This window comes from Acromyrmex echinatior, chromosome 12 (assembly GCF_024713525.1).
Source record: "Acromyrmex echinatior isolate Ae372 chromosome 12, ASM2471352v2, whole genome shotgun sequence".
Classification (NCBI taxonomy): Eukaryota; Metazoa; Arthropoda; class Insecta; order Hymenoptera; family Formicidae; genus Acromyrmex; species Acromyrmex echinatior.
This window is the reverse complement of record NC_141863.1, coordinates 5919610-5946404: the sequence shown is the minus strand read 5'-3', so window position 1 is coordinate 5946404 and position 26795 is coordinate 5919610. Positions and strand designations below refer to the sequence as shown.

The 26795-nt window shown below is 34.3% G+C and overlaps 2 protein-coding genes across 2 annotated transcripts in view; one reads left to right on the top strand and one right to left on the bottom strand.

Annotated features, from left to right (window-relative positions):
* Nucleotides 1-18428, bottom strand: part of LOC105149537 (lost and found) — a 222557-nt gene extending 204129 nt beyond the window's left edge. Inside the window, exon 1 of the mRNA XM_087412014.1 lies at nt 17128-18428. Within this exon, the coding sequence (XP_087268140.1) occupies nt 17128-17266 (139 nt within the window). The 5' untranslated portion in view covers nt 17267-18428. The remainder of the gene's footprint in view (nt 1-17127) is intronic.
* LOC105149533 (hypothetical protein) overlaps nt 1-26795 on the top strand; it is a 183232-nt gene that overhangs the window by 148151 nt on the left and 8286 nt on the right. The window lies entirely within an intron of this gene.

The window sequence follows — 26795 nt, the reverse complement described above, 5'->3', positions numbered from 1 at the left end:
AAAATCCAACAAGTGTTCGTGCTCGACGATCATTTAAAATTCCCGTTACCATTGCATCTCTGAAGCGAGACTCGCAGAAACGGCAATTTTCCGTTTTAACGTTGAGTACGACTAGAAGAGAGTTACATCGTTCCTCTGATACCGCGGCGGGATTAAAATCGCGTCAAAAATTCATGAAGTTCGATCACGGGGAACACCTCAGCCTCCGATGCTCCGACAACTCCTTGCTGATGTTACAGCTTTCTCGGGCGGAAGAACACGCGACTGACTTTCATGCCTCGGTTTCTTACTCGTCGAAGCTTCGATTTGATCTTGGCACGAGAGCAGAAGGAGGAGGAGGAGGAGGAGGGGGAGGAGGAGGAGATAGAGAAGGAGAAACAAAAGAAGAAGACAAAAAGGAAAGCTCCTCGTGGATGTTCGCAAAAATCGTGTTGAAAGAGAGACGAAGAGGGGAAGATATCCTTATACATTAAACTATGCTCGACCCAACCTTCTCTCGCCTTTTCTCCTTCTCCTTTATATGCAACTCTCGTAGCTGGCGCATTGTGAGCTTCGGCTCGGTTATTTCTCCCTGGGGAGCAATATACCCACCTCGAAAGAAAATATACTTAGACGCTTTGTAATATTTCTTTCATCCCTCACCACCCTCTCTCACCCCCGCAGAGATGCAGAGATCGGCGTATCTTTCGAGACGCGAAGTGGCTTTTTGATTCGTAAGGCATTACACGCAACACGATCGTACCGTTACCACGCTGGTCGGGGAGACAACAAAACTGACGAGAAAAGCGAAGTGAACGACGGTGCTTGCTGCAAGGAAGAAAGCGAGTTTTGCTCTTGCGAAACTTCGAACTTTGTAGTTTTCTTCACGTATGGGTGCCGTTCGTCTCGAGAAGTAAACAAGAACTACAAGAAGCATACAAAACAAAAATGAAAAATTTTCTTCTCTTTACTCTCCGCCGGCAATGTGGGATCTTTTCAAAGATACCACCGATATTTTGATTGTGAATTCTGGTAAATACATTTAAATCTAAAAAAATAAGTCAAATGCAATTTGACTTCTAAACTCGTTAATGCTTTGACAAATGTAACAGAATTTTTTCAGATTTTTTATATAATCTAGAACGAAATAAAAAAATTTGCTTTGTTTCTCAAAAATTCCTTATTGCTAACGGAAGAATTAAAATTCCATGTTGCTAATGAAGGATTAAGCTTTTTTTACGTAAATCTCATAACGTATTTCGATTTCAACTTTCAACATGATTTTTTTCTAAGCGACTTCGTTATCTGTATAAAATTTCTATCAAGAATTTCTCACAAGTTTCTCATATAATATTTAATTGAACGTCTCTTTTTATTCATATCTTACAAGTAAAAGCGAAAAAATGAATATTTATAGCTATATCGAAAAATCGCTTATTATAAGAAGCAAAATTCCGGTCTCATCTCTGTAAACCTCGCATCGTTTCACTTGCCACTTTATTCTTCCTTATGAGGCAATGGAATCCTGAATCGCCTCTTCTTATTCTATCGAAGATGCCGGTCCGATGTCAACCAGAAATATACCTTACTTTTCTCATCTTTTCTTTATGAATTTCTTTCTCCGGCGCGTGATCCAATATGAAAAGAGTTTGTTCGTTGTCTCTGAGTATTGTAGTCGGTTTACGTGCATTATTTTATTCAATTTCATGATATTGTAGTGTTTATCTTTTTCATTCTCGCCAACGATGGCGATAAAGTCGGTCTCTCTCTCTCTCTCTCTCTCTCTCTCTCTCTCTCTCTCTCTCTCTCTCTCTCTCTCTCTCTCTCTCTCTCTCTCTCTCTCTCTCTCTCTCTCTCTCTCTCTCTCTCTCTCTCTCCTTCTCTCCCCTCTCCTTCCCCCTCCCTATGTTTCTTTTTTACGCTACATTTTTTTTTAATTTAGTTAAGTTATGAACAGCAAATTATTTGTGCTCAGCTGTTTATTCATTCATATAACAATTAGTAATACGGTATTTAGAAAACATTCGTTGAAGAACGTTTGATTACAACACCATATTGTATTTTGTATTTTATTGTTCTGATTATATATAACTAATATAATATTTCACACTGTACACTCTCTATTTTTTTACTGAAAATAACATAGTCCAATTACCGAGTTGATAGAAATTAATTATATTAATAAATCGTGTGGAGATTGTGGAAAATTATTCAGCAGATTAACTCTGTAAATTATTCATTCGTTCATTTGATAAGACATTTATTTTGTGTAATATGTCATATAATAAATACAATAATATACTAAAATATACTAAAAACTGAGTACAGTAAAAAATGCAGACCAGTATTTTATTAAAAATTAAAAAAAGGACTACATTAAATTGTATATTCTCTATAAATTATAAAAATATGAAAATTGAATTTAAAAAATGCACCAAGTGTGGCATTTAAATGTTGTAAATGTTCTCGCAGCTCTCTTGAACATTATAAGCGATGTCCTAATATCATTTTTATGGCGAAAATTAGGCGCCGAAGTTTAATAAAATTTGATGATAGGGATCGACGTGGCGAAAGAAACGCGGTAGCGATTTACCAGGAAATTCCAATTTAAAGTAACTTTGTTCCTTATACGTGAAATCGATGTTTATCCCTTATCGACACTTTGAAAGGTCCCGGATAGACTGCAAACATCCTAAGTCAGCAGAGACGAGCAGAGGATGGATAGCGGTGGCATGAACAAAAGCTTGAGGCGAGAACGAGGACGAGGCGAAGGACTTCGCGAAGGAGCGAGGATAATGGACGAACTAGCGAACTGCAACAAAATTCCAATTTGAAGAAAGTTTACTCTTCGCGCATGTGGGGGTGGAGGGACAGAAGAAGGGGAGAGGGAGCCTCTCTCGGTCGTTGCACTATTGTAAAGTGGCGCGAGGGTATAATGCACGAGTCCGTGTTATGGAAGGACCGGTTACGAGAGACCAACGTTGCAATTTGGAAACAACAATGAGAAACGAGCGGGAACGAAAAAGGGAAACTGAGGAAAAAAGGAGGGAAAAGAAGGGAGGAAGAAGATATATTGTCGCGATGTGATAAAAGCCGGGACATGACATTTTCTGCTCCTCGAGACAAATCGTATAGAACTCGCGAGACTTTTATTCGGCGGAAGGATTTACTCGGAGAGTGTCCTGAAAGTACGCAATGCAAGTTTTCCGCGAGCTTTCGCGCGGAAGTAATCACTTGGACGTTAATTGATTTCCTTATTGCTGATAAGAAGTACTCATTTTTATTAGAGGAAATACTTCACACTTGAATCATTAGGCAAATTGGTTTCTGCGTTTAGGATTATAGAATTTTTTAAAAATGAAGATTTAGTATTTAAATTAGTTGATGATCAATGCTGTAAAATGCTATTAACCATCTAACAATAAAGTTGGAGTAAAATGTAGCCGTATGATTTCGTCAATCGCATCTTTTATTTTACTGTAATTATTTAAAGTTAATAAACTTTTGTCCGTTTACGTTCGTATCGATATTAAAATTTTATTTTAATATTACTTAGACATATTTAACGTTTAATGCTTTTCCATATAAATTTTAATTTTTTAATTCTACTTTTTCGATGAATGAAGAAATAATTCTGCTTTGACACGGATCTTGTAATGACTCGTAACGAAGAATTCATTTTAATATTACTCCTGTATTAATTTTATAATAATTATCCCACTTTTGATGTGGTTTTAGAATCGATTTTTATATCATGGTCGCGAATCCTCCCGGTGTTTTACTCATTGTAATTCTTTTGTATTTTATTATGTTTTTAATCTTTTAATTTATTCTTAAATCTTTGCAATAATTTAGTGTCTGAAGATGATTAAATAAAATCGAAACATCCCAATATACTTTACTGAAAAAAAACTAGTTTTAATTTTAACTTTTTAAATATTTTAATAAACTAGTTTTTCAATTTGCACCTAATTATTTACTTTTATTATTTTGCATTTCAATCATGAGCTTGAAAATTGACATTATTGTTAATAAACTTTATTGTATTTCTTTTGCCGGATCCGAAAATTGTATACAGCTTTTTTTGCCTTATATGTAGTTTTTTCATCCATAAATAAACAGAGTAAGAAGTTTCATGTTATTATTTATCTTTTACTCATTTTGCACATTGATCAAATAAAAAATTAACGAAACAGCGTCAAATTTAAATCCATCTTCTTGAATACGTTCTGAAAACACTTTATTGTTATAGAAAATTAATTCCTAGCATCGCGATCATGATCTTCACATACCTATCTACGTCTTGATGTCATCCTAATATCGTGACGCGAAAATGGGGCCCTTATAAACAACGTCGTTCGAAGGAACGACCGAAATTCCGATAACGCGCAACTTGAACAACTTCAACTTCAACTTTGGTGACGTCCGGATCGATGCTCGCTCGTTATCGACACTTTAAAACGCCCGGCGAGATATAGCCAGGTGCCGATCAATCTACGACGCCAAAAGGAGGAAAGGGGATAAAACATGTACGCTGTGAGGAAAAGGGGGCTTCAAGAAAGGGAAGGGATGGAGATGGGATGGTCCCAGTAGAATGGACTCCGCTGGTGAACGAGGGTAATGGACGAAACGACGAACTGTGACGAAATTCCCAGGCAGTTTAATGAAGCGTAGAGGAACCAGAAGAGAAGGGAAGGGGTGGGGACGTTCAAAACCCCGGGATGATATCTTGGGCCGATCAGATGTCCGAGTACGATTGATTCGATGCCGATTGGCCGTTTCGAAGTTATCGATACCGAAAGCCTCGTAATTGAGCCACCGTTACCCTGCAAGGAGGATAAAATGGGCAGAGGGACGACAGGTGAGAGACTGTGCCGCCGGTAATCGGCACTCCCGTGCACCCCCTTTCCACGAATTCCGGATAATTCTCGCGCGTCGTTCCAACATGACGCTCTAAAGCCGTCGGCGCGAAGTTACGAGCTTGCGGCTTTTACTCTTTCTCTCTCTCTCTCTCTCTCTCTCTCTCTCTCTCTCTCTCTCTCCCCCCCCCTCCTTCTCCCTCTCTTCCCCTCTGTTTGCCTCTGACAAGATTTGTCGAACGGAGAAAACTCCCTTTCAGAGTTGCAGTTGCCTCTCAACCCTTTAACCGTCGATACGGAAGTAGGTCCCAAGAGAAGTTGATCTGTGTAACCATCTTGTTACTAATTTGAATCGACTTGCCATCAATCGTATATACAAAGATTTGTGACAAATTTTAAACAATAAAAAGTTTTTATATTTTTGTATCAATTTTCATTCTTCGAATAACAAAAAACAATTTTGCACAGTCTTTATCTCGTTTTTACTTTTACTTTTTTTTGCTAGAATCTTGTTAATAGTGGCGAAAAGATGAAAAATTACACATTGTTGGAAGGGCTAAACACAAAGTTAAAAAGGTGTTAAAAGTATATACATCGTTAAAAGATTTGTGTTAAATTTAACAAATTTTACGTGTGAAAATGAGCCACTCAAATTTATATGTTAATAAAAATATATGTTAATTTAATACAAAATGAATATGTTAAAAGATAACACAAATATCATTTAAGAAGATAAACACAAAAAAGACAATACTAACATAGTTTGTAAACAAATGTGTGCATATTTTTTTAATAAAATTATTATTTGATATGTTAAATTAACATATATTTTATTCATTTATTTTAGAATTTATTTTAAAACATATTATTTTCTGTTATTTGTTCACTTATAAATTGTATTATATTAACACTAAAAAATGTTGAATATCAATCAATTTAATATGAAGTACTCAAACAACGTTTATGTTAAATAAACATTCGAATACATTAAAAAACTCAACACAACATGTTAACAAGGATTTAAGTGGACCATTCCAGTGCAAATATAAAAATAATTAAAATTCTTCTTGTAATAATAAAACGATGATTATTATCACAAAAATAATTTTTTACATCACATCTGCAATAAAATATCACTACGCGTCACATTGTAACGACTTGATTACCAAGTAATCGCTTAGTCAACCAATCGCACGTGCACATCCTGCAGGGAATTAAATGGAATCCTGCTTGCCAAGGAGGTATCCTCGTAGCGGTTGATGCTGCGCGCGGATTGTCCCGGGGGATAAGTGAATGGGAAAAGAGCGAGTCTCCATTCCGGCAGCGAAGTTTCTTGCCGAAGGAGTTTAGCAAGAAATCAAGCCAGCCAGACAGTGACAAGGGAAAGAGTTCACGGGAAGGAGGGAAGGGAGACGTGGGATAGGAACGAGGTTGGAAGGGGTGGGCGTAAGAAACACAGAGGATACGATGCTGCAGCTTCGGTGCTGACGAAAGAGAAATCGTCTGCACTCGAGGAACCGACGTGCGGAACTTTATCACCGGAAACGATCTCCGAAATTCCGATCGACAGACGCATAGAACGAACAGAACGGAAAACTTGCGTTTATGATGAATAATTGATCGACACAACAATGAGACAATAGAGCATAAGCTTCCGAATTATAATTATTTTAAAATAATTATATTGTAGTTAATTACGCTGATTTTATTGTCGCTAATTTGCAGTGAATCGATTTAACTGAATGAGAATTGTAATTTTGTTTAGTTTAATTAATTCGATCTGATTGTTAGCGATTAACAATTACGATTACTTTTGCTTCGAAGCAACGAGTGTGTTGCCTTAATTAATTAATTTATTAATTAACTAGATTTGTGTGTACAAGGAAAATTAATTAAGGATTTTATATATACTAGTTTATAAAAAGAAAGGAGCTGTTGCAAAAGAGGAAGAAGTTTAAAAAGATTTATTATTATGATACTGCATGTAATTCGTTTTTATGACTTAAGAATATTAAAAATTGAGATTTGACTCTTATGAGTATAGAGAACACACATCCTTTCACGATCGATCAAGCTCATTCTCCGATAACCAATTGATTTATTACTTAAATAGTAACACGTGAATATTGACAGTTCAGAGTGCTGTCAATAACGACTGCTTTCACAATTAATTGAGCAATGCCAATGTTAATCGAGTGAAATATATGCGGCTCAGTGATTAAACTAGTCCACAAATTGAGTGTTCGTGATTATAGACACCGTAATTGCGCGCTAATTTGATGTTATTATAAATTACTTTGGATATTTTTTATAAAATATTGCCACTCTCCGATCTACACGACGATTATAAAACTGCATACTTTGTAACAATAAGAAAAATGCAAAGAGAGAAACGTGGGAACGAAAGTGAGAGAAGATTTCCCTCTATTAACTACACTGAGAAAAGTTTTATTTATGACTGTAATTGTATGTAAAACAATATAATTTTACAATCATTTTAAGTGACAATCATATATTCTTTTTATAAAAATATGAATATAATCATTACTAATCATTACTAATCATTATGCAGTAACAATTATAAAATTGAAATTCCTACACGAAGAGAATTTTTTTTTAGAGCTTACTCTGAAAATATGATAGTTGTGGGACATTGTATTTCAAAAAATTTTAATGTAAATCTCTCTTATTCGTTAATAAAACTACAATAAAATATAAAATAAGTTTAATTAATTTTACTGAAGTGCATTGTAAAAATCTTCAAAATATTGTGTTGTAAATTTTAAAAGAAAATTTTCTCCATGTATCATAATCAGTTTACCATGCAATTATAATAATAAATAAATACTTTTCTCTCAGGATGGCATTTAACACATTATATAATTCGCTTTTAGGACATATTTTTTATTTATTCTGAGATGAAAGAACGAGAAAAGGTAGAGAGGAAGGGAAGGATGGAAAGAGTAAGAGATAACAGAAAGTTGCTGCCAATATCCTAAGTATCTTATCGGCGAATGGAAAATGAATTCACTGGCGTTTCACGGAGCGACAACGTACGGGCCCTGCCGTCATAAATCCAGCACTTCCGGCCCGCAGCGGGAAGTAATATCGAAGTTTGTGTCGCGCGACCAGCGCACGAGCCACGTCTTTCTCTTTTCCCGCGGTGCAGCTTCGATCCGCCGCTCGTAAACTTGCCGTCAGTCCCATCCGCGTCACTCTTTGATACACGATATATCGGCGCGAGAATGGCATCCAAGCGCCACGAATTTATTTATGTAGACGATCCGACGGAACTCGGATACGAGCACGTCGCATTTCACGTCACGGCACATAAACGGCACGAGAGTACGTTGAGTATGTTCAGTGAAGAAAAAAAAAATCTACCGAGTGCAATTACGAGGTAACGACAAGCGTAAACCAGATTTAGCCGCGAATGCAAAATTACGCAGCGAAATTTAAAAGGAAGCTTATACACATTGGGCTACGGAGATTAACTACTTGATAATTAAGTGAAGAAAAAAAATTGCGTAACTTTTGATGCCACATCGCCATTCATTATTGCAAATTCGTGTAAAAAGAAGTATGTAATTATACAAATAATATGTGTGAAAATTATACAATTCGTGATGGAAATACATGTATAAAATTGTGTTTTTACAAAAATTAGTACTTTTACTTTTAAATGTTTAAATATATCTTATATTTAAACATTTCGAACCATTTGCAAGCTATTATAGTATCTATTGTATCATATATTTTAAGTCTATTACTTTATTAATATGTAGTCCAGTCATAGAACTTTGCAATAAAATAAAATAAAATATTATATGAAAAATTACACAATAACAATAGTATATTTTATAGTTTTCATGTAAAGTAAATAAAAAATGTTTGTATTATATAATATTATGGTAATATATCACACATTTGCATTTTTATGTTCGTTCATATCAATAACATTCTAATTTAAAAAAAAACTGTTATTTAGCGATTTAATGCGTAAATATTTCTATAAATTCATTTTTGCGAATTGTTTAGTTACTATAAAGAAGAATACTTTTATTTGTAATTGTGACTTTATTTTACGTGTACATAAATTATACACCTTTAATAACGGTTTCAAAATTACCCATCATAATTGATGTGATTTTTATATATAATTTTTATACAGTGTAATCAACACGCTAAAGTTCTTAAGTTGTTACAGCTATCTATTCACCTCGACAGCTTTAAAATTCAGTTTAAACGTTCAAGGGCAGCCTTCTAAACGCGCTTCAATTTCCGGACTTAAGCTCTGAGTTTGGCTGGAGAACACAAGATCAACGACGATCCGCCCCTAAGTCGCCGTAGGCGAGAAACGCGAAGGCAAATATCGCGCGTTAATTAAAGGTACGTGACGGATATAACGGTTGTGTGTGTGTGTATGTATGTGTATGCGTGTATACATTCGTATGTATGCGCGATATCGTTTAAGATATAAAATTATCATCGCGCGGTAAACGCGACACTCGGTCCGCTCGAGGTAATAAATGTTCCTACGCTAAGCTCAGCAAGTAATTACAGTGTACTTCCTGCTTCGCAGTGATATACCTATGCTAATACAGTGCGGCAGCAATTAAAGAGCCATTCCAGCGAGAGCATCTATTAAAATTGTACGAGATACTTGGGTCTTAAGTAAATTATATCAGACGTCTCGAAGGACGCATACCGTTTATAGCTTAATATTATCAATCTATTAATAATTAAACTTGAAGCCCAGTATAGTCGCGGTTTATTAATTAGCGAGATAACTTACAATTAGATTACATATACATGCTCTAAATTATTTTGAGAAACAGTAATATTATTGACAACGTGTTCTTCTCTGTAAAGAAAAGTAGAATGTTTTATCGTAGAAGAGACGCTTTGATTTTTGCATTATTTACAGAAAATTTATATCAAATTTCTATCCTATTTATAATTAAATTTTTGCTATGAAGAGTCTATATTCGTGCGACTTAAATTTTAAACGACTGTGTTGTCTGAAACGTAGTACGACACGTATCGCGTCGACAGCGATTCGTCTAATTTTATCCAACTCGCTAGATTTGTTTTCAAGCTTGAGAGATGGTAAAAAGTCATTGCACGTACCTGCCACTTGAGAGAACATAGTTTCAGAAGCATGGATGCAAGGCACGGAACAGGGGGGGTCCTTGAAAGCCTGCTGCAAATATAGAGCAAGTGTACTTTGGTCCGAGAGAAAGATCGGGGACAGTTCCTCGAGTATGCGGTTCTATATAACGATGAAGACCTGTATACAGGACAAAATCGATGTCATACGACAGGGACACACTGGATCGAATTCCGCGATAACTAACTGGGACGGAAAGAAATATATCCCAGGCAGAAATTCGTTAATACCGCTCCATTAATATCGCTTTTATTCGATCAAAAAATAAAAAGCGCTCTCTTAAGCACGAGAGAAATTTAAAAAGGTTGAGCGATATTTTTTGCAACAACTTCTTTACAATGTTTTAAAGTTCACTCAATAGCAGTATTATTAAATTGCTTGTCAGTTTAATTTGTGATATTATACACTCCTGTTTCAATTTAGGAGTTTGTTTCAAGGCTGACAAATAATAGCGTGAAGTTTTCTTGAAGTGAAAATTATAAAATTCAAAAATTATTATTAAGCATCAAGATTCGTTTTGATTAAATATGGCCTTCTTCGAAAATTTATTGAACATTTCTCGGTTGATTTTTATTTATTGTTTAAGGAATGTATCAAGTGTAGACTTTGAAAAAGTAGAATTGGAAATTTATACTTTCCATATAAAAATAAATGTTATACACGTATAAAATAGGTCAATGTTTATATTTAACACAATTTTATAGTTTAAGTGAAAATTTTTCCCTTTCATCTTAAGAATTTTTTAAAAACATGTCTATTTCTTATTAATAATTTTCATCCAGATTCTAAATCATTGTTAAACTTTTTGTATTATTTTAAGATGTAAATATAATATTAAAAATTAGTAATTTTTCATAATTTTGCATCTTATTAAAAAATACGTATAATACATTCTTAAAGATCGAGATGCACCACAAAAAATTAAATGCTGTTCATCTTACTTATTTAAAATTTTAGTCTCATTTTTAATATATAATATATAAAAATGTTATAAATATAATATAAAAATACATGTGAAAATAATCGAGTCATAAAAATGACGAAAGAAGGAAAACAAATTTCTGTACTGCTTTAAATATTCTTTGTATATGAAATACAATTTCAAATAATCCTTGAAATACGATATGATGTAATAAATATGCATATTCTTAAATTATAATATGCACAAAATATTTCGAAACAGTAGAGGGAAAGCTATTCCCTTGGAACTGTCCATAATAAAAAATAAAATCGATACGGCCGCGATGGATGGTACGGATGGAAAATTTTCCTACGGAAGAGCAACACACGCGTTGAAATATTGTTATATATATTTCACAATATATTCCTGGAATATATGGATTTTTAGATGCGGGAGCAATATTTCCTAAAAAAAAAAAATATATATATATATATATGTACAAAGCTCGCGAATATGAAGTTGTGCATCTGCATCACATATTGTGTCAAACAACGAAACAGAATCACCATCATAAACGAAAATATCGTTAGTTGGTCCCGTTTTGCGAAAATACGATCCGACGGTTCTCTCCACGCTTTATTAATTCGGCCTTCTGTCCTGATGGGAGAATTGCGGCTTTTCATTTTTCGACATTCGTCGAGACGAAAAACGTTATATTAACAAAAAAAAAAAACGAAAATTGAACTCGCATTTTTGTCACGTCCATCCGGAACATGTCGTTCGGGCATAGATGACTTTTATAAGCGGCGCAATCAGACGCTAATGATCACCGCGTTCGCATTCGGATTATCTGAATCCACAGATCAATCGATTGGTCGATCTATTCGCGGCTACCGTCGAAACGCGGCACGCCGTCCGAGCTAATTCGTCTGTCACGTAATTAGCTTCGTTTATCGGCCGGTGCCGCGTTCGTTCCCGACCCGTGTTACCAGGCGTGGGTGTAATCCCGACCTGGCTGCCACCGGTGCAAACAATTAACGTTGTTCCCGGTAACTTCGGCGTGATTACCGCAATTTTCGCATGCCGATACTTCGCCAAACCGGCCCGCGGCGACGTCACGATAATTTCATCGCGGAAATGCGCGCCGAAGCGCGACGGAAGTTTCGCCACTATGGTGGATCCACGGAAGAAGCCATGAAGACCGTAAGATAGATGCCTCGATAGATATCTCGAAAGATATTATATTTAATATTATTTAAAATAAAATGTTATATATATTTTTTTAATATTTCTGAAATGTTTAATCTCAATTTTGATATTTGAAAAATATTTTTTAATTTATGAAACTCTTATAAATATGAAAAAATATAGATTTTATTATATTCTTCTTTTGTTAATATAATTTTAAGTAATAGTTTAATATTTTATATCAAATTTTAAGATTCACAAACTTAAAAATAAAAATATAATCTGTTCAAGGTTAATAAGAGTCAAAGGTTCCAACGATTAAATTATAATTTATATTATTAAATTAATTATTTTTCATAACCTTCTTTATTATATTATTGACTCTTATTAGCTTTGAACGGATTGTTTATTTTTATTTTTAATATTCTATTTTTTCGTATTTGATTTTAAAAAAAAATTGGCTTGCCAATGGCCTTGACAAATATCTAAATCCGCCAATGAGTTTCGCTCGACATTACAATGACAAGGACGATCGTGCAGCTTATTATCGTATTATAATTCTCGCCGGGGTCACTCCGTGTTCCAATTTGTCGAAGCTAAACGTGCATTAATGTCCGCCATAAAGCTGAGCGAGGCCGGAACGAGCTGAAGAAATTTAACGAAGGGGAAATGTTACAAAGATGAAAAAAAATCTAGGAGATACGAAAGGCAGTAAAAGTGAGAAAGACGCCGATATTTCGAACGGCCTACATCGCCAAACTCTAACGAGTAATGCCGGGGATAATGGAAGGAGTCTTTTATTACGTTTTTTTATTACTTCGTCCACGGGCGGACAAGGATGGTTATTTTCGCGGGGGATTTCGCGTAACGGAAATATATTGTGCGGACTATGAAACGTGTAAGGTGAAGCGGAGAGAAAGGAGAAGTTTATTATGTCTCGGAAAGGGAAGGAAGACAGGTATCCCTTGCGACTGGAAGCGGAAATTAACAAAAACTTCACCTTCTCTGGGAAAAATATAGGAGGACAAGGGTCGACAAGAACATCCAAGGGCCGATTGGCTAATCCGATTGGGTAAAAACAGACAGAAGTTACGTGGACGATATGTCCCGTGTATAATAAAGTATGATACACTGTGAATTGAACACAAATACACGCGCAATGAAGTCTTGCACAATTGGCAATGAATAAAAATAATTAAAAATGTAAAAGCGTGTCCATTCCGAGAGGAATATCATAAACTTTCAATGCTAAGCTCAGTATCACTGTTCCTTGAATTTCTTGTGCACAATGAAACTCGACATAAGTAAATTAGCGAAATACTAATTTGACTTGTGCGTGGTGAAACTTCAGAGCTTTAATTTCTTGAACTACTGTGCAAAATCGCGACGTACGTAATAAAATCTTCATGTGAAATGAATGTAATGTGGAGATAGAAATGAAGGTTTTCTCTCCAAATTCTTGCATGAATGGTTAATTAAAGTATCTAAAAATTTAGCTAGATATTCGTGAAAATAATTTTATTAAAACGTCAAAATACATAATTGAGGTGTGCGACTACAAAATGTATTACAATTTGTTAAAATTGTAAAAATGCATTTTATTGTACACTAAAAAAATTTACTGAATTTTTATAAATATTTGTTTAAATATTAACTAAACATTTACTTACAATAAATAAATATTTACTTAACAAAAAAGTGACTTAGATCAAATTAATGGTTCTTGTGTCAAATAAATATACGTTTGCATTAGTAAATATTTAGTTATAAATATTAGTAAATATTTGTATTAGTAAATATTTACTATCCAACAAATATTTATTCAAATTTAACATTTTTTTTCAGTGTATAAATTGGGTTGTAAATGCTGTGTTCTATCATATTAATATTTGACGTGGAAATACACGAGTGGAAAAAAATAGACAGTGTAATTCAAAACGTTGTAAGTCCATTATTGCAATTGGAGTTTTTATTTGGACTAAAAATTGATATTTCGACAATTTAAACTCGACTTTTTTTATAGTAAAATTACTTAAAAATTTTTGTAGAAACTTGCTTGTTCATATCTTTACGATAATTTTTTCAAGTGATAGTTTAAAAAAACAATATTATTAAAAAAAATAAGTTCTCCCTTTCTCTTAAAAATTCGAAAAATGATCACATTCTGCTTCGGCACGCTTTCATGTAAAACACTTAAGTTGATTGCTATAAAATTTTTTGCAACATTATTCGTTATGCTTGAATGTTCTGTATAATTATTTTGATAGTTTAATAAAATTATTTTTAAATCTGTATTTATAGTTAAATTAGATACTTTAGGAAAATCATTCTTTTCATGCGAGAATTAAAATTTTTTTTAAAGTTTGATATTTTTTTAAAGGTTCTGAATAGATAATCGAGGCTTAACGTTGGTTAACGGCAAAAATGGCAAAAATTCGTGTGCCGTGTTAATGAGCGTGTCTAACGGAGGTTAACGGCGTGCTGTTCTCTTTAACCGGATCTGCGAGCCGAGCCTTTGCATTCACGAAGTTGAGATAACGAGGCAATTTCATCAAAAAGATAGGATTCTACGTGCGCCGTCGATTATACCGCTTCGATTAAAGTTGGGGTTAATTTAACTTTTTTCCTGGGACCTCCCGGATCAAGTATTTCTAAGTTTCTCATTCAGGCTTTGGTAGATAAACGCACGTTTAATCATTATGTTTTATTCTCCGAGCACTTAACAGGCGAGATCTCCGATAGATTTAAGTAAAAGGAAAAGCATTGTAATAAGCTGCTTATGGAGCAAAATCGATTATTAATGGATTATTAAAAGACTCGTATATTTCTGTTGTATTGTAAATAATGCTGCAACTTTTCTTATTTACGCAACACGATTACTTACGTATAATGCAAAGCGCTATGAAATAAAAAGTGATAATAAAGTTATTTTATCTTTCTTATAAAAAATTGAAAATTTTTTTACCCCACACTCTTTAATTCTTTGAAGTAAAATTTCACTTTAAAGAACATAAATTGAGCCAATCTTGAAATAGAATGAGTGATTCAGTTTTCATTTTTTAAGAGTGAGATTCATTCTAAAAGTTGTACAGAGTACAATTTTCATAAGAGAGTACAAGTTCCTTAAATATTATTTATAAAGTCCTGTGCACATTGGAAGAAATATTAGAAATAAGAATAAATATTAAATATTAAAGAAATAAAAATATTAAAAGCAGACATTAAATGTAATTACGATATATGTATATATAAGACATATTATATCTTATATCTCTGTTTCTAATTTTTTTATTTCTCTAATACTTAATATTTAATCTTATTTCTAATATTTCTTTTATTGTGCACTGGACTTTCTAATAAATGAATTTATAAAATATATTATTAATATTCGGAATATGTAAAATAAAAATAAACAGCTTAAATCGCACATAGAAATAATGAGCCATGCGTGATTTACTCTTTCGATTAATAATCGAAAGATAATTATCTCTATAATATAATTTGTTACAATTTTTTTTTATTCTGAATTGACATAATTTTTTTGTTCTAGATTTAATTATGTGTTCCGTAGAAAAGACACTCAATTTTTCAGTGTACTAGTAGACTCTCTAATCAACAATATATCTCGCAAAGTACCTGCCACGGAAAAACGATCGTTTCCTTGCAAGAAATAGGATTGCAGCCTCCCAGGTGTAATTTCCCTCGCGTTCCTACGGCTTTCTTACACGCCGTTCCACCGACATTTGTATCGAACAACGATTTCGATCGTGGAAACGAGATGGTCGATTGGGATCGACGAGACCGGTGCTGTCGCGTTCATTCTTTTCCGTCGAGCGCGCGCGAGAGGCGGATAACAGCAGGGGGGTTTACTACGCAACGTAGTAAACATACTACACGCGTACTACGCGCGTACTACCGTTACTAGTCGCGAACTGAATGAAAGACGCCCACCAAAAACTTCGAGGCCCCACAACTAGTGGGAAGTGCATGCAAGAGCATGAAATTCACTCTTCCGAAAATGTGTTCTTATAAGACACGTGCGTGCATATATAAAGTTTACCTTTATATAAAGATTTCAAGAGAAGATTTCAAGTTCATGTTTGTTTCTATCAGCATAAATTAATTTTAATCTCGATTTAACTTATTTTTTATCTTCCAGCTCTACAAGAATTAGAAAGAGATAAATAAATTATTATAAAAGAAAAGTAAATTTAAAAAACAGTAAGAGTAAATTAAAAAAAGATAAAGAGCAAATTAAATGAAAATTAAAATTAACCTGCATTGTTAGAAATGTCTCGTGCAGTTTAATTTTAATTTTAGTTCATCCAACTCTTCATCTTTTTCTAGTTTCATAAATTAAAAATTGTACACAATTCTAAATTGTACTGTAAATTATAAATTGTATTAATAAATTCAACAGAAAAGGAGTAAAGATTAAACATTGGAAACTTTTATTCACAAGTATGTGAAATAATATTCGAAAATTCTTAACTCCGACCGATCTATCATTTCAATTAACAAACATTAGCACGATTAATATGTAATTTTCAAATATGTATTAATTACATATTATACATTCAAGCATTATATTACTCGCATACGTTATACAATTTGCAAGAACAGATTAACTATTTATCCAACCTATGTATTCTACACAAATTTCTCGCATGGTGAACTTTTAAGAGCAATGTATTCTAAACCATTCATAAATAGAGTAAGTCAAACGCATTTGAACGTTTCAGCGTGTCCTACATGCGAGAAATCGATAAACTACTTAAAGTGCCGAAAATCTCGTTCGCACGTGACAAGTCCGACGTGTTTCGCGGAGTCCTCTACGTGCAACTACGTAGCTTTTAACGTAATCGACACGCCAATCCGCACGCGGATGACGTTTAAAGCGTCCTGGACCGCCACGTGACAGCCGCGCGAATAAAAACGTCGTCGCACGTTGAGGGCTCCGCGGACGTCGCGGACGTCGCGTTCCACTACTGGGGCAAGAAGTATATCTATCCTCTTTGTCCTCTACTCACATTTCTTGCTCTTCTCGCCGGCGACGGTGGCCGTCAGCAGAGCGAGAACGACGACGAGCAGCAGGGCGGCGAACGTCCCTCGGCGACGCGGCGCCGCGAACCGGTGGCTCGCGGCCGTGCCCCAGGACATCGCCGACATGTCCGGCGCGTCTCAGCGCGCCTCCTCACCAGCCGACACGAGGGCGACGACCGGCTGCTGCTTCCCGCTCCGCGTACTCACCGCCGCACCCGCGCCGCGATGCATAACCCGCGTGAATCAATCGCCGCGACGCGAGACAGGAGACTCTATGACGCGCGTTCACCTCGCGCGCGCGTCGTCGTCTTTCGGGGATGACGTAGCCGAAAGCCGGAGAACCGGTGAACTGGAGTATCAGATCGGAAACCCACCGGATTCGCGGACCAGGTCGGTCGAACGACACAGCTACCGCCGACGACGCACGTCCCGCGGTAGCACGTACGTAATTGGCATTCGGTCGACGCTCGACGTAGTCCAGCACTCGACACGCGCCGCGACTCCAGCACTCGGGGGGGCTGAAACGATGACTACGACGACGGTGTCGACGACGACGACGACGACGACGATGACGACGACGGCGACGACCGCCGACCGTTGCTCACGGTGTTCGCGCACTACCGTCGCGCCGTTATCGATCCGCCGTCGTCACCGACGAACGAACGAACGAACGAACGAACGAACGAACGAACAACCCCCGCACCGATACCCACCGTTACGACTTACCCCCGTACGGCCATCTTGCCACGCGTGCGCCGCAACCTGTTCGAATTTCGGTATTTCGAGCGCGCGTATGTGCCATGCACCACGACGATGATGTGAAACGTGAATTTTTTCGCATAGGAATAACGGAAATACAACCCCAGAATGGGGCTCGACGGGACGGTTTGTTCCTTGAGCATTTCCTGGAAAGAGAAAAATATAAGTAGAAGACGAGCTAGAGCCTCGGGACGATCCTGTTAAAATTTTCAACATCGCAGACTGACGTCTGCGGGTTATGTGACATCTCGGCTGTCGTATCCTTCGCTCGACGAGAACGTGACTTTCACGGGAATGATTTACTTAGAAACAAGCCTGGGGGAGATCCTGAATGTTTTCCACATCTTGCGTCTTTGCGGTTTTGACCTCCACTACTTCACTTTTCATCCCCGTCGATAGAAATCTTATTCTCTTTATTTATGCGAAGACATATGAGATAAATTAATGACTCGAGTTTACCTTTTTCATTTGTCTCTGTTATATCGCACTTTTACCTTTGATTATAGTCATAGATTGATCACTACGTTTGATCTCCGGATCTCTCGGATCTGCGTGTACAACTCGATCGAACTCTTTGAAAAATTCTTATTTCCGTGATGGAAAGGAGAACGTCAAAAAAGAATCGATTTTTACTCAAAAAAAGAAATAGAGTTAGTTTTTGTAGATTTTGACTTCCCAGATAAAATTATTAAAAAATTTGACGTTTAGGGAATATCTCGTAGATTAAGCAAGAACATTGAAATTTGAATAAATACATTACATTTGAATTTTCAAAATCTACAAAAGCAATATTTCTTTTACCTTTCTGAACAAAAATCTTTTTTTTAACATCCTTCAAATTTCAGTGTTCTTGCTCAATTTTTTAGTATTTTGTATTCAGAAGGTCAAAATTTATTTAAAAAAATAGTATTTCTTTCATTACACCTTTGATAAAAAAATCAATTCTTTTTTAATTCTCTTTTATTCATAACAAGTAAGAATGGAGAGATCGAAACGTCATAACGTCGCAATGTTGGCATAACGATAAAAAAGTGAAATCTGTTTTGATAGAAAACGCATAAGGAATGTCTCGTTTCCGTTGGCGTCGTGACTTCCGTCGAAATGAATTTACACGAGTGCGACAGATAATTGCGTACGTAGAATAAGACAATTTATTCAAGATTTCCCGTTTTAGTCGAGAACAAAACTATTTCCTCAATATAATTCTGGATCGAGTACAAATTTGCTAATTTAATATTCCTTCTCAATTTGATGTTATAAAAAAACTTTTCCAGAATAGCACGTTAATCGTGTAACTTGCATTTAATTAAACATAAGACAAGGATGAGCATGAAAGGAGATACTCATATATAAAAGATAAAGCTTCAACAATTATGATATTTATATATGTTATAATTATAATATAATTTAATTTAATTTATACTCTGTTTCATATTTTTGTTTTTTCCGTCGCAATCTGAGTCTTTTTTGTTCAGATTGGTTTTTTTTACTGTTCTAAGCTTTCAAAAAATTTTTCAACATTTGCAGGGTTATTTTTCAACATCTCTGTTATATTCAACATGAAGAGAAATAAAAACCATGCAATAAGATCAGTTGTAAAGAATGGACCTACTAACAAATTATATGATAAATATCTGGCTTTGCTGATCTACGCCTGAAAACTTTAGAATTAAGCTTTCTACATATCACAACATTTTTATTATATATTATTTATATAGAATATTTTTATATCTGATATTATTATAACAAACATATATATATATATATATATATATATATATATATATATATATATATATCAGATAACAAGCCACGTTACACAATCACATTGAAATGACCGCTATCGAGTGACTGGATTATCAAGAGAAGTATAATTCGCGAGAGCGATCCTAGACATTGTATCGTGCAGTGGATGATGTTATTATCCAACTACATCGTCGAACTCGAGTCCTTCGCCATTGTAATTCAATGACACTCGATCCTTCCTCTCCCCTTCTCTCGTTTCAATCGCGAAATTCACAGTTTCTCGCATGACGATACACAGCCGATCTAATTCACCTTATCGCAAAAAGTTGACGCGATCTTCCTATTCGATAAAGCGAGATTAGCGTAATCGGGATCACAAGGTAAATGCACACAAAGCGATTCTAGTCTTCTAAACGTGGAAAATCAACAGACCTCGAATTCGAATAGCGCCAAACTAATTTGAAATACGCCACTGCGTGAACCTGTAATTAATGTTCGAGCAAATATTTGATTATACTTATCCCATGGTATAATGAGAATCGTAAAATATGAATTTGGTTTTCAAAAAACAGTCACAAATTTAGTCATTTCAATTTTACCTCATCAGAAAAAAAAGATACTTTGCAAACACACAGGCTTTATAAATGAATTTCGATCCGTATATATTCTTTCGGCTTTGTTTTACGCGATTCGAGCAAATTTTAAAGATTAACACGAGATAGATAGCGTTACCGCTCGTACATTTTATAAATAGAAATTTTCGTTTGAACGTGTGAATCACTTTTTTATGATTTAAAAATATAATATAAAAAAAACATTAATAAGGATTTCCAATAATTCAACAAACTAATAACAATTTAAGAGACGTTGAGAGTCAGCGCGGTAAACAATATGTAATAAAAAACTTTAAAAATTAGATGACACTGTTAAATTTATAATGTCAAATTATAATCAAGTCGATTTATTTTTCATCATTTCTATAATAGATTGTCACTTAATATATCATTAATTTATCTAAGATAATAAAGTTAAATAAATTACTGAAGAAAATATATTAAATTTGATTCAAACTTAATTTATTATTTACTAATTTGCACACATTAATGTGGATGTTATTTACTCTAAAACTAACAGAAATGAATCGATTCATATTTTGACACACATGGAAGCCAAAAATAACAAAATGTTATTTAAGCCAAAAGATTGGATTAATAACATTACTGCTTTCATATCTAACACTGTATTTTAGATAAAACATCAAAATGCAGTGTTATAATGTAACCAACTTTCATGACAAAATAATACGTGTATATATTCTGTTATAATATGATACTATTATTACTATATTTAATTTAAAAGTATTTATATGCTTTTACATTTAACTTTGCTAATTTCGTGTATAGCAGTAAAATGTTATCTAATTCAAGGAATTGGATTATCATTACTTCTTTAATATTTAATAATATATACAAAGCTGCAAGGATTAACTAACCAAACGTTTTGAATTTGGATCATCTTCAGTAAGCAAATTGACAGATTAAAAATTCGGAAAAACTACAATAAATCTGCATCTTTCCTTACTATAATTTTTGTACATCGTGTAGTACACGGATAAGGAAAAACTAATTTAGAAAACCATCGTCCCTAACTCTTAGTGTTATTTTTCTGGGGAAAACTAAACGTTTTGGCTTGAATTTGGATCATCCTTAATAGACAAATTGACAGATTAAAAATTCGGAAAAACTGCAATAAATCTGCATCTTTTCTTACTGTAATTTTTGTACATCGTGTTGCCCGTGGTCTATGGATAAGGAAAAACTAATTTAAAAAACCATCATCCCCAACTTTTACTGTCATTTTTCCGGGGAATTGTTCGGGCCGCGTCACAATGCAGGCCTAGTAATCGCGCTCAACCGCGGAGGCATGCACGTGCGTCCGTTATACCTGATAGCGAGCGCAACGACGTACGCCGCTGCGATAACGTTATCAACGATGCACGATCATTTTTCTCCCTCGATCAAGGTCTGTCCACGTCATCTTGATTAATATTCGTGCCAAAAAACGTCTCGAAAAACCGCCCCTTTTGACACCTGTCCATCCTCGGAGCTAGTTGAACTTTGATTATAAAAATCTCTGGGAAAAAATGAAAATCAGCATGTAGTCTCGAATACTTTACACATACGTGCTTACGGATCAGTACCCCTTTAATCGTACCCCTAGACCACAGGCTGACTGATCGGAAAACAGTTTATTTCTCAGGACAATCTACGGCTCGCGATATTTGCAGGTACGCCGCGGCCGCCGCGCTACGTCACGTTGTGTTATCAGAGAGCTTCTCTTTCAAGAAAATGCGACGTGCATATTTTTCTATCGATATAATCGTGTAATTTTTCTAGGTATCTGATTTGTCACACTCGTAGATACAATAAAATAAAAGTGTTAACACTAGAAGTACAGTTAGTGTATTGAAAAAAATTTCTGGTTCAAATTGAATGAATCAACAGATTCGTATCAATCAGAATTTTGGTCATCACGATTGGACTTGTTCATCTTAATTAGAATTATACTATACGCTACTATAGACTACTGTTAATGCTACTATAGAATACTGTTTTAAAGTAAATAATTATGTTTTTCGAAACTTTATCTTCATTGATCAAATACTTTCAATCAGATTTATGTCTGGAGATTGAAAAGGTCAATCCATCGATCGACTTCATTTTCACATTTCTAAAAATTTCATAAAAAGCTCGTGGAAAGCATATCAACAAGCTATAATCAATAATAATGATGATTATGGTCATAATATACTGAAAAAAATTACTAAATCTTAACACATGTTTCTTTAAATATTAGGTGTTGGAATTAATTCGTAGCGTTTTTTAATGAAAGAATGTTATTTATTTCACATGAGCATTAAAAAATACATTAATGAAAGTACTTCCCATCACTTGTAAAACGCTACGAATTAATTCCAACACCTAATAGTATTAAGTAAACATTTATTTACAGTAAATTTGTTTGAATAGTTTTGACCATGATAAGTAAATATTCTAAGTAAATATTTACTAAACATTAGTAAATATTTACTTAAAATACTTACTTAGAACCATTCAAACAAATATTTATTAAAATTTATTAAAATTTAGTATTTTTTTTATATAAGTAAACGCATGTTAATGAATGTAATATACTTTTCAAATATTTTTTTAATATATTCATTTGCTTTCAAAGAACTGCTGACGACGTGTCTTGTGTCACTAACTTTAAATATTTCTTACTCACTAAAAGGATTGAACGAATAAATTATTACAAAAATAAAAAAGTAACGAAGAACCAAATATATTTTACAAAAGATGTAATTATTTAAAGAACTAAAAAAATTGTTTTTTAAAAAGACTTCTCTTTTACATAAGAAATTAATTTAGAAATAGAAACAATCAATAACGATTACTCGATTCTTCTAATGTTAATTAGAAGAGAAGTTACTTGAAATAGAATTTGGCTTTCTCCACTTAAGAATTTTTCAACTTGTTTATCTTTTGCTTGATAAGTAACAGTAAAATGTTCCGCTCAACAATTATGTAACCATATTATCGTGAATATCAAAAAGACGTATTAATATACGAAAGAGATATTTGACTGTCAAAAGGTTACCGATCGATGGATAATAGCAGGAAAAAAATGGTATCATTTCCTTTCGAGAACGAAAGGGAAAATCGGTGAGTGAACGTTTATGAATATTTTACACCTACTGACTGAATTAATATCCAGGGCGAATTATATAATAATCGAATATTTACATTCTACGTGTTCACTGCCTGAGGTTAATTAATTAATCAGTTTGAGCAAAGCAATTAATCAGCGTGATAACGGTATGTACACCCTGATGTTTGGCTGCGAGTAATGTTTGAGGTTTGCTCGCGTTTCGAGGGAAAATTGCATTTGTGACAGCTAATCCGGATAATTCAACGTTTAAGAGAGATGTTTACTCTCTCGAATATCTTCTAGAGAATTTAAACAGATATAGACTCGATATAGACTTTTATTGATAAAAGTATATATTCCTTAACACTTTATAATCAGTGATATTAATAAAAAATTATCAATAATCGATAATTATATTTCTGCGATACATATATGTATATATGTGTAAGTCTTGATCATAAATATTTATAAAATATCTTCAAATTTTTTATCAATAAAAGTCAAGGGAAAACTAACAATTAAAATTGTTATAAAGATGAATATTATTTTTTAGTAAAACTTTTTTAAAATTATTTTTTGTTACATATAAAACAATTTACGATTTTTAAGAGTGCTTTATATTTATGATCAAAACAGTATAAATATTACAAGTGTAACTCAATTTTATGACAAATTTTACAATTAGATAGAATTTTAATCAACGACAAGCGAAATATCCACCTTTAAGTTTTCACCAAAAATAATTTTTGACACAAGGAAATAACGAGTTTGAGTAAAAAGCAACTATTTTGTCGTTCTAAACTCAACTAAGAATTTCATATTTTTATATGATTGAGAGCTTTCAAAACCTCGATGGAAGAAATTTCTGAAGATTTCTCTTTCGAAAAAACTTTTCTGTGACATCTTTAGAGAATCTTTAAAACCTGATTTCTCCCTGATGTCTGCAAAGAGACTTCTTCTTTTTCTTTTTACTGAAACTTTCGAGGAGTTTGTCCGTCACTATTGGATTCTCTCCTGCGATTCTCTCCCGCGAATTATTTCGCCGCGCAATTTTGATCGCGCTATTTGCATGCACGCGAGCGCTTTACGAGTTTCTGCTTCTGTCTGTTTAGCAACATCGTGACGATGCGCGATTGTATGTATACATGTACACATACAAACGAATCAATAGTCAATATTTAGCGTGGCTGAAATTATCACAGTAATACACGGGTCAGCGAGTTATCACAAATACAGAACGGCCCGTGGACACGTCATTCCCTGTCAGTCGGCGAGAATCATCGCGATCGCACGCATGTACACGCTTATCATTCTACTCGCCCAATGACACTGAAAATATTAATAAATAATGATACCGGATCAATAAAAGTGCGGCGTGATATTTCGGAGCACGGTATACAAGCGAAAACAAGTCAGGCTGGAATAGTATCGATGCTCATGAGAGAAGAAGAGATTTTGAGAGAAATGAAGTAAATTATACCAATTGAAGTCTACAACGTACGTATGAATTAACTAAGAGTGTGTTATTATGTGGTGGTGTTACCTTTAGTCAAAGTGCGAGAGAAAGTAGCGGTCATAGAAAAGACAAGTCGCTGATACGTTACAAGAATATGACAGAGTTTTTTGGTTAGGAACGATTGTAAGATCTTGTTCGTTTAAAATTTTAATAGGTATAGGGATTCCCCAAATATGCCTTGCGACTCATTTATTTTCAAATCTGTTCTTTCTAGTTAAATTTTTAATACTTCAGCAAAATCTTTCTGGTGTTCTTTCTGTGTAGCTCGTCAAAGGAAGACGAATTGCTAAACTAAATTCGTTTAATCCAAACTCAATCGAGTTTCTTTACTTCACTCGAAACGTAAACTCTTTTCGCGTAATTCATTGAAAATACGTCACTCTATTCACCGCGTCCGAAAAGAGTCATTTTACGGAACATTACACTGCTTTTTAAAGTGCGTGGCGCAACGTTTTTCCTACGAGCTTGAAGAGGTGAAAATTTTCGCGGGAAGTCATCCGAATTGTGATTTTTTATGTATGATTAATGTGATTTTTGCAATGTGAAATTATTTACCACAATGGTGGATTCGCCACAAAGTCGATACAAAAAGAGGGAGACTTGCGAACAATATATGATCGAAGTTTAAAAAAAGAAAAGAAAGAAGTGCGAAAATCGCAACAAAGTTCGTTGATGCAGCTGTTACTGCCAAGCCATCATCGATTTATTCTGTGCCAATCTATGGCCGATATTCATAATCGGTTCTTACTTTAAGATCATCTTAAGTAATATCTTAAAATACTAATGCGGCCCTCTGATTAGTTCATCGACATCTTAAGACTGTACTTAAGATGGTCTTGAATATAAGAATCGACTATGAATACTGGCCTGTGATTGGTTTATCTTAAGACTCTACTTAAGAGATGGATGTAAATATAAGACAATCTTAGATGTTCCAGTAATTGAGGAGCAGACTTTCAAAATGCGTTTTGTCCAAAATATTTTTAAAAAACGAGAAAGAAAGAAACTATGCACACAAGAAACTACGCACACTTTACAGAAAATAAAAATATGCCAATCAGTAGGATGTGAAATATTAAATAAAATTTCTTAACGATTGTTAAAACTGTTAAACAAATGCATTTTGTTTGTTTCTAGTTAAAAAACTACAATGCACTTTGAAATGTCAATGTTTTTTCGGCATATAAATTAAAATGAAAAAATATTTCATCTCAAAGTAGCTTATAATATAAGTCACTCAATACTGAACACTACGCCTTTTCTAACTAAAAAAATAAAATTTTGAACAAAACGTATTTTGAAAGTTTGCTCCTCAATTATGAAAATAAGTAAAAAATCGAAATATAATGAATTTATCCCATATTTTGTATAATTATGTAATTATATAAAATATGGAAGAAATTCATTTTTTAACTTACTTTCATAATTACCGGCATAAATACGCGACTTACAATATTCTGGAGTGAGTCATTAAGGAGTGGAGGTGTCTCAATTCTTAAACATATGTGTTAAACATATCTGTTTTCTGTTTCTGTACTAAACTACACTAGAACTCTCAATAAATATCAAACATACACCTATCTCACTTTAAGTTCCAAAAGTGTACACTAGTTCAGCCACAGAAAACAAACGTAAAAACACTCCGATGCAAAGATTGTACCGTTTCTTTATCAGGGATTCATTGGCTAATATTATTTCACTACCATAAGTAGAAAAGAATCAGAAGGACCAGTATTTGCTTACCTTCCTTTTCTTCAAGCCGCAGTTTTCTACAGTTTAATATAGGGAAGGCCCGCTGCAGTGTAGTATAGAGCTTCCTGGTACCGGCAAAGGTGCGACACGCAAAGCGGGAAATGACGGATTATTAAATTAGAGTTACTATGACGACCGATGGTCAAGGAATGGCTGACCGCTGACAGTCGACGT